We start from the raw sequence: 20,782 nt of genomic DNA, 5'->3' as shown, positions 1-20,782 counted from the left end.
TTTTGAAGAACCTAAAGTAGATTCAATGATTTCTTTCCTTTTCTTGTTTTTCCTAGACATTGTCTGGGAAATCATCCGATGAGAATCAGAAGATTGCACACAAGAACTGTGGTTCTTAGTGCTGCAAAGAAAAGGGCCTGGAAACTTTTTTTTTTTTTGTATTGATTTTATTTCTCCAAGAGATTTCTTACAAAGTGAATTGACCTTGTACAGTTAATTTGATGTTATCTTAAGAAAATAAATGAAGTATGCTTTAGAAAAGAATTATACATGTTCCAACCAGCCATCTCATTTGGCAGTCATTTTCCACAGCTTTTGTGCTTTCTGGGGGTGGGGAGGTGGGGTTGTTTTTACACATAAATGATTAAATCTACACACAGAAATCCAAATTCCAAATTCTTTCTGACCTTCTTCTATAATACCAGCTGAGATCCAGAGACTAAGCACCAATCAAGGGGCGGGGTTGGGGGGGGTGTTCTTTTTCCAAGGCTGCAGTCGCCTCGGGCTGCTTGGCCATCAATCCTCAAAGTGGCATCCCCAGAAGATGTGACTGAGGTCCGAGCAGTGCCCACACATGAACCTAGCCATTCTTCCCAAAGTTATGGCATTTGTGGGACACACAAGAGGGACTTAATTGCATCCCATGGAAAAAGAGGTTGTCTCCTTGTCCTGTTTGCAGTCAGCCCTTTGAGAGCACAAGATGCTGCAGCCAGGGAACCTTCCACTCCAGAGTTCCACATTGATAGGTCCTCACCCAGCAGCCCTCATGTTTTCACTCCATCCCTGGGACATAGGGGCCACTGTCCAGCTCTCAATAGTATCAGCATCTGGAGAGGTTTTCAATCTGGAAATTGTGGATTGAAAAGGAATCGCTGCTGCACTTCCCGGGACCTTTGCTCGGGAGCCTCAGCTCTGTATTCCTGCATTGAGCTGAGCAGCAGGTGCTGTCCTGGGTTTGTTCTCAGTCACCCAATCAAACCTGCCTGAACAGGGACATAAGGACCTATACCAGGCTATTTTTCTGCCTTCTTTCAGTCAATGCTCATAAATTTGCTCACTCAACAGCCAACACATTTGGAGACAGGGACAGGTTACTGATGTGCAGTCCCTGGGTTGCTGTCTTTAGCCCTCCTCGTGCTGGTTTCCCTTGGGGTTTGGGGACAACTAACAACCCCCAAAGCCTCAGATGTAGAGCTCAGAGAGGAAAATGGGAAGGTGGGCCAGGATGTGTGTGTGTCTCCATCATTTCCTTTCTTTTGGAGCATTTGCTTTTATGAGTCACCAGCTGGTTCCAAGGTTTCTTTCCCTGCAGGCCAGGTGGTGTCCAGAACTGGAGGAGGCCTGGCCGAGCAGGAGGAAGGTGGCAGGAGGAGGTGTGGGTGACGGCCAAGAGACCCTGAGAAGCAGCATCCCTGGAGCTCTTTCCAGACTCATTCAGTTCAGTTGGCGCTGGATGATTCCACGAGAGTGTGGGAAGCAAAGGGCCCTGGGGAGGGGCTGCTAAGCCAGCAATGTGGACAGCACTTTCTGGGAAACTCAAAGCGCCGGGGCATCCTGGGCAGCTTCGTTTCTGAGTCAGTGAAAGGTATGGAGAGGCAACTGTGGGGCAGAGGGGGAAAGGTGAAGGTGGGACAGGGAAGGGGCAGTTGGGGAGGGGCTCAGTCCTTAGTCTTTATTTTCTCCATGGAGAACCTCACTCTGAACTTGGAGAGGCTGCAGAGTCCCCATCCTCAGGGTCCTGCCCATGGGGAGAGACAGGCTGACCCCCTTTCACACGCTTCCACTTCATCCTTCGGTTCTGGAACCACACTTTCACCTGAGGGAGGAAGTAAAGGAGACTGATCACTCCAGGGCCCAGGTGACTTTCTCCCCATGGTGATGCTCAAGATAGCCAGGGTACAACTAACTCCAGGGACCCCAGCTTAAATCCCTCACTTGCTGCTCCCCATTTTCCCAAGACCTCAAGAACTGAGGCTAAAGGGAGAACATACCAGTCAGCTGAGAGGTCCACCTTGTATCTCAAGATGAAGCCCCAGACAGGTGCAGGAACCTCTGCATGGGCCCCACTCTTTCACATGTCCCACCTTTCCTGTGCCAACACACCTCCCTCAAAGGTCTGGGAGCAGAGGGTCATCAGCCTCATCTTTTTTCTTTTTTTTTTAATATTTATTTTTTAGTTCTCGGCGGACACAACATCTTTGTTTGTATGTGGTGCTGAGGATCGAACCCGGGCCGCACGAATGTCAGGAAAGCGCGCTACCGCTTGAGCCACATCCCCAGCCCCATCAGCCTCATCTTTAGGTACATTTATAGAGCACTTTTCAGTTTAGATAGTTCTGATCAGCACATTTTCTGGTCTGAGTGTAGGATTATGACCTCAATTAACAAATGGAGACCCCAGAGTCGTGGACTTGGCAGAGACAGGATCTACAGACAGGATCTTCTGATTCAAAATCTAACACTCTGGCAGAGTCCTCTGTCAACTAAATACTGTTATAGAATGTTGTTGGTGTTATTCTATATCAGAACATGGGTATGAGCAGGGTGAGATGTTCTGAGGAAAGGCCTCAGCAAAGGGCCAGGGAAGTTTTTCTCCAAGTGTGCCCAGGAATGAACTGCATATCCTCATGACCTGCAGAACTTATCACAAATGCAGATTCTCATTCCCTCTCATCATTATTGCAAAATTCCAGAACCCCAGGGTTCTGGAACCTGCATTTGAACAAGTGCCGAGGTGATTCCAATACCTGCTCAAGTCTGGGGAATAAGCAGATCAGATGTACAGAGAATCACCTGGGGGACATTTGAGAAATCTGGGTGTCTGGATTCCATCCCAGATCAATTACAATGATCCCAAAGAGTGGAGCCCAAACATCAGTGTTATTAAAATCTCCTCGGATGATTCTCAGGTACAACACAGTTGAGAACCACTGGTTGGGTGGAGGGAAAAGAAAAACAAAGTCCAGGGAGGGGTAATGGGAAGGGAGAGAAGGAAGCAGGTGAGAGAGCAGTGAGAAGGTAGGGCTGCCTGGGCTGTACCTGTCGTTCAGAGAGGTCCAGGTTTACCGCGATCTCATATCTGCGGAGCCGGGTCAGGTAGTTATGGTGAGCGAACTCAGCCTCCAGCTCCCGAAGCTGCTCCTTGGTGAAGGCTGTCCTCTCCTTCCGGGCCTTGCTGCTGCCTTCTGGTTTCCCTCGGTTCTCTTGATTGTCTAGGGAGAAAGGACCCCCAAATGTGAGCTGAGGGGCTAGGTTGGGCAACCTTCTTTGGAGGATGCTGAGAAAGAAGTTACCTCGTTCCTTCATTCTTTTTAGTGCTGTATCCTTCTGACAATTGGGAAGCTTTGGGGGCTTCCAATCTCAGTCCCAACCCCTGCCCTGCAACTTTTCTATTTCCAAAGGATGTAAAGCTGTTCTTGGCTGTTTAATGATCTCTGACCCCAGCCAACCCTAGCATGACATTAGTGCCTGTTGTATGTGTACCAGATACTCTACAACAAATTCTCAAGGCATGTCAGGCCAGCAGCATCAGTCTCACTTGAAAACTTGTTAGAAATGCAAATCCTAGGGCTTCACCCCAGACCCATTGGATTAGAAATTGGGGTGGGGTGGGGACTCAGTCATTTGTTTTAACAAGACTTCCTGATATTTCTCGTGCATGATCAAGTTTACACACTTCTGCTCTAAGACCTCACTACCCAAAGTTTCTCAGGCAGCCAGCAGCATCAGCATTGCTGGGAAGCTGGTCACACAGGCTGGCTCTACTGACTCAGCCTCAGAGGGCCAAGTCTGGAAAGCCATCTGAGCCCTGGGGAGGAGGCTGGTTAGACACAGTGGGACTCTGTCATAAAAGCTAACAGGGCCAGGGGAACATAAACTCTGTGCCAGGCACTCTACCAAACACCTGGCATGCATTAATCCCCTAATCTTCACAATTGCCCAACCAGGTGATTTTAGTATTAGCCATATTTTATACACCAGAAAACTAAGCACAGAGTTCAAATTGATCAAGTTTATCCAGCCAGGGAGTGATGGAGACCGGAATGAAACCCAGGCAGTTTGACTCGCAAACTGTTCAAACGCAATATTTGTAGGAAGACTTACAAACTGTAAAGTCCTGTGCAGATCAAAGGGGCTGTGCTGTGTCTTATCTTTTGAGCTAGTGGCTGGACCTTCACTTCCACGGTGGTACACAGAGCGGCACAGGGAGGAGATCTACACACCCACACAATTAACTAACAATGCGTGCCACGTGGCCCGTGAATGGCTGCAAGAAGCATTCCTGCCATGCTCTAATATTCTGCGCTCTCTTCATTGGTCTCCTTTTACAGGCACGGGGACTGTGGCTCAGAATCAGGGGCTTTACCGAGAGCTGCGCCCCAACCCACTGCCGGCTCCGAGTCTCTGGTCCCCTCGTCGCCTACGCGGCCAGGGGTGGGTTCTCTGTTCTCGGAGGCCAGGTTTAACCCGACCTGGGTGGTGGGCGGAGGATGCAGACGGGATGTAAGTCAGGCCAGCCGCCCACACTCTGGGCTCAGCTGCCAAACGGCGGAGGGGCCTGGGGAGGTAGAAACCCCACATTAACCGGGAGATCCAATTAGAACTTTGAGCCTGGCTGGTTCTTTCTTATGCTTTCCATTCAACTCGTTTGCACTTTGGTTTCCCCGACTTCCGCCCCCGGGGCGACTGCGGGGGCACCAGGAGAGAGGGGCGGGGTGGGCGGCTCTGCAATCCCGAGGGGAGCGGGGCCATCGATGCTCCTCTCCCGCTGTGGCCGCCCCGGGAACCCCGAGATGGCCCGAGGGTGCTTCCCGCAGTCTAGATGCCTAGCCCGTGGGTGTCACGGCGCCCTGGCCCCCGGTGCCCGCGCCCGATTCGCGGGGGCTGCCTGCAGGGCTCTCCTGGGGACAGGGGAGGGGGCGAGTTCCCCAGCGCGGGCTGCCTGCCCGGAGGCCTCTGGCTCCAGACCGGAGAAGGCTGGCCAGACCCCTCCGGAAGCCGGAGCGTGGGCCGGAGAGGAAGGACGCGCAGCTCCGGGCCGGGGTCCCCGAGGAGCCCCCCGGCCTTGGCGGCTGCCAGAGCCGCACCCCGTCCTGGCGGCGGTCTGGGGAGGATCAGGCAGCGGATGGACGGCCTCCCCGGGGCACATCCCGGCCCGTGGACGCTAAAGTGAGGCCAGGAACACCCCCCCTCCCCCCCCCCCGCCCTGACTCCTGGTGTCTAGTTCCACAACCTCCTGTCCCGGGGTTCACAGTGCCCAGAGCCTTTCCTTGTCACAGCTGCGGGTAGCCAATAGTCCAGAGGACTTGCGCAGAGGTTTCAATCCTGGTCTTCTTGCTGGAGACTTTGAGGAAGTTACTTAACCTCTCCGGGCTCTCCTCACAAGAAATGGGAGAAATTAAGGCACCTACCTCCCAGGGCTATTTTGGGAAGACTGGATGAGCTAATGTGTGTAGAAAATGCTTTTAAAATCTAAAGTTACTGGACAAATATATTGTTCCAGTGTTTTCACTCCACGAGCTGCCATGGGAAAGCTGGTATAATAAGAGCTGGCATTTCTGAAGGCTTCTCTGTGCTTAAATACACTCACTTGTTTAATCCTTGCCACACATCTCCTCTGGGAGTAGGTGCTATTATTATCCCCTTTTAGCAAGGCTATGTGGATTTGCCTTGATCATTTGGTTAATAGCTCTTTCCCAGGGATGCTTTCCTCACTCTTGCTTCTAGCCAGTAGCTCCTGTACCTGGCACATGCTAAACCATTTGTGGTTATACAGAGGAAGCAGCCTCAGAGAGGCCCAGGAGCTTGCCCAGTGTGCCCAGCAGCCTTTCAGCCACAGAAGGGAGATTTGAATACAGATCCACCTGATTAAAGCCAAAGCTTTCTCAATCTTAGCATCAGATTCTCTATCTTCTGGTTGGCCCTGGCCAGGTCCGGGAAAGGGACCATAGCAGCTCTGCTTGCCTCCCCCTCCAGGGCTCTTAGGGGCATGGCCCTAGGTTGCCACCCATACCCACCCTCCCCTTTGCTTGGGACTTCCTAGGTGTGCACAGCTGCCTTGTGCTCTTCCAGAAAACAACTCCCATGTCCCCCCAAGTCCTGAACACAATCCTCCCTAGCAAAAGTGAAGAAAGGGAAATGACCCCTTTGCAGCTGGTCTGGGACCAATTGTGTGGGCAGCTGGCCACCCCCACCAAGCCAACTCCCGCCCTCCCCCTTTCCTCTCCTGTCTCCTGTCCTGATTTAGGTTCTGGGGCTTCAGGGCCTAATGCCTCCCCATGCTCTGGGAGAACGCTTGTCCTTCATTAACTTTCCAGAGTGGCATAAACTTTTACACTGTTAGGATTGATAAAGGCACCAGAAGTATGGGGAGGCGCTGGGAATCTCAGGGGGAAGTTATTGTTCTCTTGTTTTGCAACAGTATTAAAAATGGCAATATTTTTATCAAGACAGGAAAAGAAAACCATGAGCACTTTCTTGCCATTTCTGGCTGGGGGTGTCCAAGTCTGCCAATTCAGGGGCTCAGTTCAAGTGCATACTACTATATGTAAGGAACTCATGCCCTGGGTAGAGTACATCTTTGTTGGGCAGGCTCCCTCTCCTTTCTGGGCCAATTTCTCCATGTGTAGAAGCATGAGATCAGACAGGACTCTTTCCCCTGGAGAGCTGGAGTTCCTTCCAATATACAAGCCCTGACACCCTCTTTTCCTCTCCCTGTCCCTTTTCTTTGGACAACATCTGGCCTTGATGAACTCTGTGGCCCCTTCCATCTCTTACTGTGTGATCAGTCACAAAACTGTCTCCAACCTTCCCTCAGTCCTGAGCCCAAAGATTGGGCATATGCTAGAGAATTTCTCTCTCCCTCCCACATGCAAAACTTCCTGTCCTGAGCTGAGTGAGGGGTACTGTATTTACAGATGCATCTGAGGACCCATTGGAGAGCCTAGGCCTTTGCACTCACAGGTGCTGGCTCCAAGGAGGAGTTTTCTGACCTTGGGCAAGTCACTGAGGTTCTCTGAGCCCCACTTTCTTCATTTGCAAAATGAGAATAGCTATACCCACTGTGATTATAAAGCAAATGAGAAGGTAAAATGAGACGGATAACACGTACTCAGCCCTAGCGTGGTGCTGGGCCCAGTGAGACTCTGATTTTAATGGATGTGATGTTTGAGATGTGATTCACCAGCTTAAATAAGATGCTTGAAAAGCACCACTTCTCCAGCCCTGTGTGGAAGGGATGCCCTTCCAATGTCTGAGTTTTCAGCAATTTTCCCTTCACTTCTTTTCTACATCTGTGAATACAGATCTGCATATTCTGGACACTATTGGCACCACTCCTTGAGTCTTCCAGGGGGCCCAGACTCCCACGCACAGTTACAGAATGGCCATCCACATTAGTTCTCCTGGTCCTGCTTCTCTCAGGGGTAGCCACTGCTTTTGGCAGGATCACAGAGGGAGGAGGCAAACCCTCAGCTGGCTGCCTCTGTGGTTAGGGAGGGAGGAGCCACCCACCCCAAGCAGGGCCATGAGGGAACAGTCAACAGTACCCCAAGAAATGCAAACAGGATGTGTGTGTGATTGCAGTTTCCACCATGAGCTTTTACATAGTCCAAGGCGAATTATTTCATAAGTAGCTGTCAGGTTTGGCAGGCCTTCCTAAAGTTAGCAGACAGCCTTATCAGAGCTGCAGGAAGGTTCCATCAGCCGAGTGGAACATGCCTTTCTGGAGTCCTGTGTTCCCACTCCCCACTCCACAGCATTATTTTACATATATTTCTATCCAAGACCATACAGAAAGCCACATGTCCCAGATTCAAATAGCACTTTGCAGTTGCTGGTGGATTTCTTTCTCCCATAGAGAAACTTCTTTTGGACTTTCATATCTACTCCAGGATCACAGAATAGTAGAGCTGGAAGGGATTTTAGAGAAGACTTATTGTCCCTGTTCATTTTATAGGTGAGACAGAGAAGGTAAGGGACTAGCCTAAGAATACAGAAAGTTAGTTGCTTACTGGGCCTGGATTCTACGTACTTCCTTATAGGTAGCTATTTATACACCATCATGCTGCTTCCTATTGAATCATTATTATTATTATTATTATTACTTTTTTTCCAGTTCTGGGGGTTGAACCCAGGGCCTTGCACATGCTAGGCAAGTGCTCTACTACTGAGCTACACCCCAGTCCCTGTCCTAGTAATTATTCTGGGAGAACCCCTGAGGACCTGCTTGGGCCCCAATCTCTGTTCTAAATTTCAGTTAGCCCATTGAACAGGTAAGGAAATTAGACCCAGAGGCTAAATGGCTTGTCTAATTCTCCTGGGACAAGTCTAGGGCTATAGTCACATATCACACTGCCCTAAAGCAAGGTGGCAGGGGTGGATAATGGAGGCTGTGTCTACTCCAGGTCTGGGTCTGGGTCCAGGTCTGGATCCCTATTGCCAGGGAAGGGAGAGAAAGGGACTGTTTGGCTATGACCTCAGTAGGTGAGGCAAACCCCCTGAACATGGTGTCTGCAGCTTCTTGGGCTGCCACACTAGGGACACTTGGAGGTGATCATTAGCTCTGCTGTTTTCACCTTCAGGAGCAGGGCTCCAAGTCCATCAAAACCAAACCAGACCTGAAATGAGCCAGACCAAGACCAGTTGGATATTCCCATCTGGGACCTCCTGGGCTTGGCCTGACTTTCTCACTCAGCCCTTCCCGAATAGCCAGACCCTTCCACTCTCTTGCAAGTGCCTAATTGCATATATGGGCAGGGGTCCTCTTTGAGGAGCCCAGCAATGGGGACAGGGAATTCAGGGTATGTTTTCTGGGAAAGAAGTAGATTCTTCTGAATGGGAAGGCCTGGTTTTGGAGAGTCCCAGATGTGGTGGAACTGTGAGTTTAGGCAGTGGTGAGGAGAGTGGGGGGGACTGTGGAATACAGAAAAACCAGGAATAGGGGGAACAGAGGTGGTGGTGGCAACAGGAGGTGAAGATAGTGGGTTTTTTTTTGTTGTGTGGTGGTGATGTGGGAAATGGAACTCAGGGCCTTGTGCATACTAGGCAAGCAAGCACCTTATCCCTAGCCACATCCCCAGACTTGGGGAGCAGCCTTTGAGAGAGGCTGGGGAGGCGCAGGCAGCACTGGGCTTTGTTCATGTTTATAAGTTCCAGATGTCACCCTCAGTTGTCACCAAAGGAAGTAGAGGCTTCAGGATCTAGGGCTGCTGCTCATGTGGCCCCCCTGTACTGTGCAAAGAAAACAGGGAAAAGCAAGAAATAGAAGAGGACAGGGTGGGTCCTGGCCAGAGGCAGGGAGTTGGATGTGAAACTCCCAACTCTGTGTGCCAAGAGGGCATTGGGGGCTCCGGGGCCTGCAGGGGACATAAGGCCTGCCTCTCAGGAAGAAAGAATCCCTCCAACCTTCCTGATTTATTCAAACCAGAGAAATAGGCAACCTGAGTCCCTATCTGGTAGGGCAGTGGGCAGAGTTGAAGCAGTCCCTTCACTGACCTTCTCGTGGCCCATGGGTCCTTTGAACCTTTCCATCTTACAGATGTCAAGATTCTGCTGCCTCAGCAGAAATAGACTTTCTCCAGAACTTCCTGACCATAGCTGGTTAGGGGCCTGAGCAGGCCAGGGTTTGTGCTGGTGCCTCTGAGTTCAGATGTGGCCAAGGCCTCAGTCCTGTTTGGGCCCCAAACTTTGCTTTTCAGAGACAGAGCAGGAGCTCGGACTCTGGCCAGGAGCTCTAGCCAGGAGGCAGGGAATGCGAGGAGGAAGGATGGCCAAGTGTGGAGTTATTTTCTCCTCTAAGCTAGTCACCTCAGGCCCTAAGCTTCTTTCTCGCTGTGGCTTCTGGGTTGGGTGTGGTGGTGCACGCCTATAATCCCAGCGTCTCTGGAGGCTGAGGCAGGAGAATTGGGAGTTCAAAGCCAGCCTCAGCAACTTAGTGAGGCCCTAAGCAACTCAGTGAGACCCTGTTTCTAAAAATAAAATACAAAAAGGGCTGGGGTTGTGGCTTAGTGGTTGAGTGCCTCAGAGTTCAATCCCTGGTACAAAAAAAAAAAAAAAAAAGAGGGGCTATAGCCACTGTGTACCCTTCAACCACACCCTGCCCAGCACTGCAATGACCCTTGACCAGAGAGCATTTAAAGCCAGGCCACCCTGGCTGATGGCAGGTAGCAAAGGCTCCAATTTAGCTCACGTCACTTTGCCTAGCCAGGATTTGAACATGAGCAATTTGGGATGCAGCCAGCATGAAGGGGGAGATGTTGAAGACAGAAGGGGACTCATTTATCTCCACGTCTGACCCCAGCACCACATGAGGGATTCCTGAAGAGTCAGCCCAGCCTGCATGTTTATGCATCTTTCTGACCCCAGACCCCAGCACTCACTCTGACCATGGGCTGAGTTTATGATTAAAGTCTGCCTCTTTGAAACCCTTTTTCATCAGTGAGACTGTAAAAGCACATGACTCAGGGTGAAACACTCATGCCAGGCGGTGCAGCTGCTCTCAGAGAGAAAGTGAGAAAATAAATGCAATTGAGACTATTGACCAGATATTGAATGAGCAATTCCTTGTGTATAAATGTGTCACCAGGAGCTAGGGGAGATGGCACAGGTGATGTGATACCATTCTGATCTTCTAGACCCTTTAGTTTTAAGGGGACAGGGAGTTGTGTGCATCCATAACTCTGGATGCAAGGTCAACTGGGTTTGATGCCACTGTAGAGGTACACACAAGGCACCATTCATGTGTGCAGGGATGGAGATCAAGAAAGGATTTTGACATATTTAGGAAACTAGGAACAGCAGGAAATTACCACAACCTAATGAGGAGCATATGTGAAAAACCCACAGCTAATATCATACTCAATGGTGAAAAACTGAAAGCTTCACTCTAAAATTAGGATCTGGAACAAGGCAAGGATGCTCATTCTTGCCACATACATTCAAAACAGTACTGGAAGGGGCTGGGGTTGTGGCTCTGAGGTAGAGTGCTTGCCTGGCATGCATGAGGCACTGGGTTCGATCCTCAGCACCACATAAATATAAAATAAAGATATTGTGTCCACCTATGACTAAAAAATAAATATTAAAAAATATAGTACTGGAAGTACTGGCCAGAGCAATTAGGCAAGAAAAAGAAAAAGTCATCCAAATATGAAAAGAAGAAATAAAATTATCTCTCTATTCACAGATGACATGATCTTATATGCTGAAAACCCTAAGATTTCACATAAAAAAGAACTGTTAGAATTAATAAATTTAGCAAAATTGCAAGATATAAAATAACACACAAAAATCAGTTGTGTTTCTATACACTAACAATCCAAAAGGGAAATTAAAGAAAACAATTCCATTTACAAACCTAACCAAGGTCTATATACAGAAAACTATAAAACATTGCTGAAAGAAATTTAAAAAAAAATACACAAATAAATGGAAAGACATTGTGTTCATGGATCAGAAGTCTTAATATAGTAAAACAATCCACATTTCCTCAAATGTGTAAGGCCCTGGGTTCAAGCCCCAGCATCACAAAAGCAAAGTAAAACAAAACAAACAAACAAAACCCTAGAAATTCAATAAAATCCCTATCAAAATCCCAATGACATTTTTCAACAAAAATCTTAATATTCATATGGAATCTAAAAGGACTCTAAATAGCCAAAACAAATTTGAGAAGGAAAAACAAAACTGGAGGCCTCATGCTTCCTAATTTTTAAACAATTTTTTCTTTTTTAAAGAGAGAGATAATTTTAATATTTATTTTTTAGTTTTCAGCAGACACAACATCTTTGTTGGTATGTGGTGCTGAGGATCGAACCCGGGCTCCACGCATGCCAGGCGAGCACACTACCGCTTGAACCACATCCCCAGCCCTATGCTTTCTAATTTTGAAACATTACAAAGCTACAGCAATTGAACCATGGAATAAAGACAAAGACAAATGGAACAGAATAGAGAGGTCAAAAATAAACCCTCAAATGATCTTTGACAAAGTTACTAAGGCTACCCGATGGGAAAAGGATAGCTTTTTTTTTTTTTTTTTTTTTTGTACCAGGGATTGAACTCAGGGGCACTCAACCACTGAGCTACATCCCCTATTTTGTATTTTATTTAGATTTAGGGTCTCACCGAGTTGCTAAGTGCCAAGGTCAATGCTTGGCACCAGAATCACGAGCCACCACACAGCTTTGTAGGTTCAAACAGCAATTCTTTTTTTTTTTTTTTTTTTAAAGAGAGAGAGGGGGGGACAGAGAGAGAGAGAGAGAGAATTTTAACATTTATTTATTTTTTCTTAGTTCTCGGCGGACACAACATCTTTGTTGGTATGTGGTGCTGCTGAGGATCGAACCCGGGCCGCAAGCATGCTAGGCGAGCGCGCTACCGCTTGAGCCACATCCCCAGCCCCAAACAGCAATTCTTTATTCCCGCTCTCACACCACCTCCACACAGGTCCAGGGGCAATCGCGTTCTGCCGTCTCCCCCACAATCCACCTACTCCACGAGGCTATCTCCAAATCCCATTTTAATCTCACGAGAACTCAACAGGAACAAGCAGCAGGAACACCCTAATCCCAGCAATAATCTTCAACTTCCAACTTCCCTAAAACCCATTATCTTAAACTGGCAACGCCTTAAACTCAAGGAGCCGGTTACTTCCTCAAACCTGATCAGCTCTAAACCCGGATCCTCCTTGGTTCTTGAGCAAGGTCACCTTATTAAAGCATGCATGCAATGTCCCATCGAATGTCCTCTAAGCAGCATGGGGTACGCTTGGCAAGGAAATTTCGATGCGTCATTCCTACTTGGTAATGGCCCTCAGCAGCTAAGTGCCTCTCTGTTCCTGAGGCTGGCTTTGAACTGGCTATCCTTCTGTCTCAGCCTCTGGAGCTGCTGGGGTTACAGGCATGTGCTACTTTGCATGGCAAGGTTAGCATCTTTAACAGATGGTGCTGGGAGAACTAGACACCCACATGTATGAAGCCAGATCCTGACCTCACACTGTACAAAATTAATTCAAGATGGATTGAAGACCTAAATGAAAGACCTACAAATATAAAACTCCTAAACTCTTTTGGGAAAGCTTCATGATTTGGATTTGGTGATGATTTTTGTAGATATGATTGCAAAAGCACAGGCAACAAAAGCAAAAATAGACAAACAGGACTGCATTAAACTTTAAAACTGCAAGGCAAAGAAAACAATCAATAGAGTGAAAACAACCAATGGAGTGGGAGAAAATATTTGCAAATTATATTTCTGATAAGGGTTAATATTCAGAATATATGAAGAACTACAACTCAATACAACCCTCCCCAAAGAATCCATTCAAGATGGATGAAGAACCTGAATAGACATTTCTCCAAAGAAGATACATAAATGGCCAACACTGATATTGGAGGGTGTTCAATGTGACTAATCATAATGGAAATGCAAATCAGAACAATCATAAGCTATCACCTTAAACCGTTAGGATGGCAAGGAAGGAAGGAAGGAATAAGTGCTGGCCAGGATGTAGAGCAATCTGAACCCTTGGAATATACAACAGTGAGGCTGCTATGGAAAACAGCACGGAGACTCCTTAAAAAAAATTAAGAATTATCATATAATCTAGAAATTCTACTTCTAAGCATATATATCCTCTGAAGAACTGAAAACATGAGCTCAAAGAGATATTTGCAAACCCAAGTTCACTTCAGCATTATTAACAATTGTCAGTTGTATCCATCAACAGATGAATAGATAAAGGAAATATGGTATGGGGTTGGGGATGTGGCTCAATGGTAGAGCACTTGCCTAGCATGCATGAGGATCTGGGTTTGATTCTGTCAGGCTACAATGTTGACAAAACCCAAGGGTATAAATGGTATAAGACAGTCACAAAAAGACCAATACTACATGGTTCCACTTACATGAGATATCTAAAATAACCAACCTTCTAGAAAATAGCATGATGATTTTTCAACAGATATAGTTTTTTTCTTTTTTTGCTGAGACGACAGGAATTGAATACAGGGCCTTGTGCATCCTCTGCAAGCACTCTACCACTGAACTGCATCCCCTACCCTTGCAAAATTTTAATTTAATTGAATATTGAGACAGGGTCTTACTATGTTACCCAGGCTGGCCTTGAATTTGTAATCCTCCTGCCTCAGCCTCCTGAGTTGCTAGGATCAGAGGCAGGTGCCACCACACCTGGCTAGAATTTTGTTTTCACAAAAATGCAACAATTCTAGAAATCTATCACACAACAATGTATCTATATTTAATTACTGTACAGTATCATTTCAAAATAGTTAAAGATAGCAAATTTTATATTATGTTGTTTTGACCATTATAAGAAAAAAGGAGATTTCAAATATAGAATGTCACATGATAAGAAATCTTAGGAGAGTTCCTTTATGAAGTTGCAAATTATAGTTCACCAAAACTTTTTCCTTTTTGGGGGGGAGGTGTACCAGGGATTAAACTAAGGTGCACTTGGCCACTGAGCCACATCCCCAGCCCATTTTTTTTTATTTGGAGACAGGGTCTCACTGCATTGCTTAGTGCCTCACCATTGCTGAAGCTGGCTTTGAACTCGCGATCCTCTTGCCTCCTTGTCTCAGCTTCCCGAGCCACTGGGATTACAGGCATGAGCCACTGCGCCCGGCCCTTGACTATAGTTTTCACTTTTATGATGCTATGTACACGTATAGTCATAATTTTTTTTAAAAGGGGGGATACTCTTGGAAGGGTAGATTTTGAGCTGCGTTTTGAATACGTAGGATTTCAACAGGCCGGAGAACTCTTGAATGCAAACAGCCAGAGCAGTCAGGCAGGAGGGGAAAGTAGGATGTATTTTCCATGCCAGCACAAGGTGTGGCTTTGTGACACCGTGAGTGGAGGTGGAGGTGGGGAGGTGGCCCGTCCTAGGGGGAGATCGGGTGGAGAAGGGCGCGAGAGAGGGACCAACTTGTGGACCGCTTTAAACCTCTGGCACATTTGCAGGTTTCCGTAGTTGGGCAGGGGCAGGTGGAGATCAGGTCTTGGAGAAAGGAAATCGGGTAAGAGGAGCCCCAGGGGAGCGCACTAGCTGGAGCTGAAGGAGGATGGGACAGAGGATGGGACAGAGGGAGTCCGAAGAAGACAGCGCGGAGCGCGAGGGGAAGAGAGCCTACAGTAGTGGCCACAGCGCAGCGCGGCAGGCGCCGAGCTGCTTCGCCTGCAGCCAGGCTGATCACACTCAACCTTCCCTTGAACCCCATCAGGAAATCGCTGCGAAATCCCTCATCCCCATAAATAAAAGACGGCCACAGTAGCAAGGACAGTTTGGGAGAAAACAACAGTGGCCTCACAGCTGTCCCTGTCAGCAGGGGTCTTTAACACCCACTGGCCCCCGGGTTGGGAGTGGTTGATGGAATAACATCGCCTGGATCCTCCTGTGAACCAACAGAATGCCTGGGGTGGGGGAGGGCCAGGGACCCCTCCCGCCTCCCCCACTTTTTTGATCATTTACTGCAGCAAATCAGAGCCAGCTTCCAGAGGGGGCACAGGGGGAGCAGTTGAAGATGGCTGAGGAAGGAGAGGGCAGAGCAGAGAATGTTCTTTTTGTAAACACTTTCAGTTACTGGGCCTCCTGGGCCAGCCAGTATGGAACACATTTGCCAGGTACAACTTGGTCCCCTTCCCCCAACCCCTCTGGCAGATCTCTGAGCTCCAAGATCCTAAGTGAAGACAATTGGATTTTAGGGCAAAATAATTGCAAGTAGTTCCCATGTCTATGCCCCAGGCTCAGAAATTTCTGAAATAGTGTATTTGAGATATTCAATTCCAATCTCCCAGTAAGTATAGCACCCCTTATTCTGAAGGCTGATTCAGGAAATATGGGCCTAATACATTTACATTAAACTCTTCCTATGACTCAGGCGCAGTGTTAATCTTATGGATCAGCACATTTACTCTTCACAGAGACTCTAAAGGAAAGTGCTAATTGTTATAATCCCATTTTACAGCTGGGGAAGTGGAGACTGCAAGAAGTTAATTTTCTCAAAGTCTCCCACCCAAAAGTTGGATGCTGACATTGTCACCTGTCAGTTCAACAGTGAAACATTATGGAAAGATGTATTTGTGGTCAATGCTGGTTGACCTTCCAGAGATGGCCCAGCTGGGACTAGGGTGAGGCACTCACTCTTGCAGAGCACAATTTTTTTCTTTCTTTCTTTCTTTTTTTTTTTTTGAGTGCCCCTGAGTTCAAACCAGGAATCGAACCACTGAGCCACACCCCCAGCCCTATTTTGTATTTTATTTAGAGACAGGGTCTCACTGAGTTGCTAAGTGCCTCGACATTGCTGAGGCCAGCTTTGAACTCACGATCCTCCTGTCTCAGCCTCCCAAGCAGCTGGGATTAAGGTGTGTGTCACTGCACCCAGCTTGCAAAGCATAAATTTAAAGGGCACCCAAAATCTCAATAATCAAGACAAATAATGTTTCAGTACAATAATTTGAATTATTATCATCAATTTTTTTGCAATGGTGGAAATCAAACCCAGAACCTTCCAAAGACTAGGCAAGCACTTTATCACTGAGCTACCTCCCCAGCTAATGAGATGCTTTTAAAAAATCAAAATTAATGCAAAAATCCATAGTGAGGGGATGTGGCTCAATCAGTGGTAGAGCTCATGTGTAGCAGGCACAAGGCCCTGGGTTCCATCCCCAGCTCCAAAACAAATTCCATATGACTAAAATATTAAAATTTAAAATAGAGAGAGCCTCTACCAGGGACTCAGATCAGCCTGGTGGCATGGGGGTTCTTTGTGGGCTTATCCCTTCTGAGCTGAATTCCATATTCTGGAATTGGTTGAGTCCTGCTCATTATTTTTCCCTTCCTTGGGCTCTTATGAAGCTGACCCCTCCTGCCTCCTTCTTCTCCTTCAGTTAAATTCCAAATGAAGACTCTAGCATCTGGGCAATAAATATTTCCCTGCTGAACAGAGAGAGCACCTGGGCCAGCTGGGCCCTATGCATGCCGCTGCAATCCTGCCATTGCTCCTGAAGGGACCCCACATGGGGACAGCCCAGGGGCCCTCCTGAGTGGGAACCTCTTCCCACCAAGAGGTTGACCTTATCAAGAGTGTAGGACAGTCCGCAGAGGGTGTCCACGTGCTATTCAGGTGGTCAGAAGTTGGCACGTGTGCCTACTCTGTAATGGAGTGACCTCAGGCACTTGCCAAAAGGAAGACAGCACGTTCAGCTTGTGCTGAAACTCCAGATGATGAAAGATTTCGCCTGAGCCCAGCAGGCTCTTGGCTTTGCTCATCCTTCCCAGTGCCCTTGGCTCTCAGTTCCCTGGAAAGTGGCTGGTTGCAGCCATCGGGTGTGAGCGGAGCTGGAGGAGCAGCACAGCAGGCGCCACGGAGGGGGACGCTTTTTGCTTTTCTACTGGGCACTCAGCCGAGTGGCTAGTGGCGGAGCATGCCTTGGGCTCCAGAAGCACAAAGTGGCCCAACTCAGCAGATCACCATCCAGGGACAGGAATAGTTAAACTCTGCCTCTGGGGATTTAGCCATGGGGATATAAAGGATCCTTCTATTTAGCAGCCAGGAGGTCATGCTGTGGTTATTGTCACCCACTGTCAGCACATGACAGGGCTTCGAGCATGGGGACCGATTATTATTTCCCAATGACGATTATGCTTCGAATCTGCTGCAGGCTGTGAGATTCAGAGTCACCAAATCTCCTGGTTTGCCTGGGTCCCTGGGGTTTCCCTGGGGTTTTGGACTTTGAATCCAAACACTAGAAAAATCCTGGGCAAATTGAGATGAGGTGGTCACTCTGTTTTGACCCCATTCTTGCAGGATTCCCTTCAAACTTTATCTTTTCTTTCCACACATACAAAATCGAGAGACTAATAAAATCTGCTGTCCTGACTTTGTAAATATTTGTGGGACTCAAAAAAAGAAGGTCTGGGGCTGAGGATATGGCTCAGTTGGTAGAGTGCTTGCCTTGCATGCACAAGGCCCAGCTACTTGGGAGGCTGAGGCAAGAGAATCACAAGTTCCAAGCCAGGCATGGTGGCACACACCTGTAATCTCAGCTACTTAGGGAGGCTGAGGCAGGAGGATTGCAAGTTCAAGGCCAGCCTCAGCAACTTAACAAGGCCCTAGGCAACTTAGAAAGGACGTCTCAAAATAAAATAAAAGAGCTGGGCATGTAGTCCAGGGGTAAAGAGCCCCTGGGTTAAATCTTCAATACCCAAATAAAATAAATAAATAATAAATACAATGAATGAATGAATTTGATCAAATAAAATACAATGGGCTGGGTGTAGCTCCGTGGCCTCGCTAAGATTCCGCTGCACCTTGGAACTCTGGATCAGAGCACATCCCACTGCTGACAGGCTTCTATAGGTCGATCTTCCTCTAGGTTTGAGCTCTTTGAGGTCAGGACCACTTTATTCATCTGAGCACCCTACTATGCTTGGCAAAAGGCAGAAGCTCAGGCAATCTGTGCCAGGACCAAAGCTTTGCATAAAGCAAATCACTCTGAGTGCTCCTTTGCTTGTTGGCGCGCTGCGCTCCTTTCCTGGCCTGCTCTTGCTTAGCTCCAGGAAGGTCCTTTATGCGTTTAGACCAGCAGGTCTCCCCTGAGCAAGCTGTAAGGAGTGCAGCGAGGCGACAGGGGCAGGAGGCCGGGACACTGCCTTGTTCAAGGTGGGGCTGTGGGGCTGGGGGACCAGGCAAAAGTTGAAAGGGCAGTGAGAGAACCTGGGAGCACTTTGTGGGGGAGGCTAGGGACAACCACAGCAGGGAGGAGAAGGCCTTTGCCATCCTCCAGGCTTCAGGGGTCCATCCCCAAGCTGGGCTTTACCGAAATTCCCAGGCTCAGAGCAGGGCCCTCAGGAGCCTGCCTCCCTAGCTCTTCCCAAGGCTGGCACTCCCCCAGCAGGGCCCTGCAGCACTGCCTTCCCTGAAGGTCAGCCAGACCTTGACATGCTGAGCTGTCCCCTTGGCCTGGACACAGCCCAGCTCTGTAGCCTGATCCCTCCTGGGCATCAGCCCCAAACCTCAGTCCTCTTTCTGTCTCTGTCTCTTGCCTCTCCGATTCCCGCCCTGGGCCTGCTTCTTTGCCTATAGCTTCCTGGAGGTGTAGGGTGGCTCTGCAGGGCCACCCAAAGTCCCAGCCTCAGTCCTAAACCTCTGACCTTTGATCTCAGCTGAATGGTCAGGAAATCCCCCCTCTGATCCTTGAGAGTCTGTACCCAGAGGCACCATCCCATGTGTCCTTCAAATCTTGGCTGAACCCATTTTATTCTCTAGCTGGCACATCCTTTCAGGAACAAGAGTGCTAGGGACACAGACATAGCCCCCATCTCCAGAGAATCCTCAAACTGCTAGAATGGAAGAAACCCCAAGTCGCCTGCATTCAGGTAGGTTAGATGGTATTGTCTGAAATTCATGATAAGGTCTCCTAGGCTCAGAAAGGGCGAGCAAGCTCCTCAGTGTCACACAGTAAAAGAATGGTCTACTCCTGTGCCACCTACCTGAACTCTCCTTTTTCCGTCTGGATGATTTCTTCTCCGTCTCACTGGCCGTGCTCCCAAGCACCCCGTAGTCCTCGCCTGGGCCTCCCATGGTGTCTACCAGGCCTGGGCTGCTGGCTCCCATCTCCCTGGAGCCTCCAGCTGGGCCCAGGTTGAGCCTCTGCCGGGCCTCGGAGACAGGGAAGTGCCAGTCAGGAGGCTGCGGGAAGGCGGGGTGCTGCTCAGTGAAGAGGCGCTCCTCTTGGGGTAGGCTGTGTGGGGTGGCCGCCAGGCAAGAGGCCGAGAAGTCGGGGTAGGCAGCTGAGGCTGTCGCTGGGAAGTCTGGTTTCTGGTGGAAGGAGAATGGGGTTGGCGGGTAGTGGGGTAGCCCTGAGGCCCCCGTGCCTTCCGAGTGGGGGTTTCGAAGACAGCCCCAGACAGGGGCAGGGGGGTGGGGGCTCCTCATGCAGCTGTTGGCCACGGGATCCATCTGCTGTCTGCTGCCCACCTCAGTCCTTTCAAAAGTTTGACTCTTTTCACTTTTTATATTCAAATTTTTTTTTAAAAAATGCAAAAACAAAAACAAAATTCAATAGGAGGGGAAATGTTCAACAGCAAATTCACTCCAGGAACCAAAACAAAAACAAAACTAAAGTCTCTTCTGAAATTACACACACATGTGGCCAGCGACACACACACACACACACACACACGTGTGTGTGTGCACACCTGTGTCGGGCTTCACTGCTTGCTTCCTGCCCACCGACACACCAGCCTGCCTATCGGGGTCCCTTGTACATGTATTTGTTGCCGATGGCACTAAACATTTTCACTGTCCCAGCCCAGACGCACCAGCGAGGAGGAGATGGTCCTGGAGCCCGAAGCAAATGCCTGCAGAGGGCTGGACCAGGGCTGCTGAGACACACTTTTAAATCCTGCGGTGGGGAGAGAGTGACAAATTTCTGAAGTGAAATGTGAGAGAGGAGAGGGAGGGGTTAACCCGCTCACACAAGGTCCCCTCCAACCAAAACCCGAGCAGGCAACTATTAATCATCAGAAACCTTATATGCACATCTAATGGGATTTGCAGATGGAGACTTTTAAAGAAACATTGTCTGTATTTTTTTTTTTAAGGAGAGAGCAGCGCACGCACGCATGCTCACACACACACACACACACACACACACACACACACACACGCTGTCTTTAGTGTGCCTCCTGTAACACTATAAAGTTATTTTTATTGCACTGTTAACAAAATTCCCCAAGTCTTGGATTTGGAAAAAG

General features: G+C 48.6%; 1 protein-coding gene across 3 annotated transcripts; it reads right to left on the bottom strand.

Moving 5' to 3' along the window:
• Positions 1 to 302: 302 nt before the first annotated feature.
• Meox1 (mesenchyme homeobox 1) lies at positions 303 to 20,578 on the bottom strand. Of its 3 annotated transcripts, XM_078041059.1 has the most exons (4): positions 20,348 to 20,561; positions 19,517 to 19,844; positions 3,040 to 3,212; positions 303 to 1,816 (listed from the first exon to the last, which is right to left on the bottom strand). In XM_078041059.1, exons 2-4 carry the CDS (start codon positions 19,638 to 19,640, stop codon positions 1,694 to 1,696), a joined length of 420 nt encoding a protein of 139 aa, XP_077897185.1. In that variant the 5' UTR covers positions 19,641 to 19,844; positions 20,348 to 20,561; the 3' UTR covers positions 303 to 1,693. The 3 variants fall into 3 exon arrangements, with proteins under 3 accessions (XP_077897185.1, XP_005328312.2, XP_077897186.1); XM_005328255.5 differs by having other exon boundaries at positions 19,517 to 20,566; XM_078041060.1 differs by lacking the exon at positions 3,040 to 3,212 and having other exon boundaries at positions 19,517 to 20,578.
• Positions 20,579 to 20,782: the final 204 nt, after the last annotated feature.

Source organism: Ictidomys tridecemlineatus, chromosome 3 (assembly GCF_052094955.1).
Source record: "Ictidomys tridecemlineatus isolate mIctTri1 chromosome 3, mIctTri1.hap1, whole genome shotgun sequence".
NCBI classification, from domain to species: domain Eukaryota; kingdom Metazoa; phylum Chordata; class Mammalia; order Rodentia; family Sciuridae; genus Ictidomys; species Ictidomys tridecemlineatus.
This window is presented reverse-complemented; position numbering and strand designations above follow the sequence as displayed.

What these genes read in the sequence shown, in the direction of transcription:
- Meox1 (XM_005328255.5), bottom strand. Translation starts at nt 19,985, where the DNA reads ATGGATCCCGTGGCCAACAGCTGCATGAGGAGCCCCCACCCCCCTGCC. An exon ending in ACGGAAAAAGGAGAGTTCAG is followed by an intron (nt 3,213 to 19,516) that starts GTAGGTGGCACA and finishes CTTTCTCCCTAG; the next exon opens with ACAATCAAGAGAACCGAGGG. An exon ending in TGGACCTCTCTGAACGACAG is followed by an intron (nt 1,817 to 3,039) that starts GTACAGCCCAGG and finishes TTCCTCCCTCAG; the next exon opens with GTGAAAGTGTGGTTCCAGAA.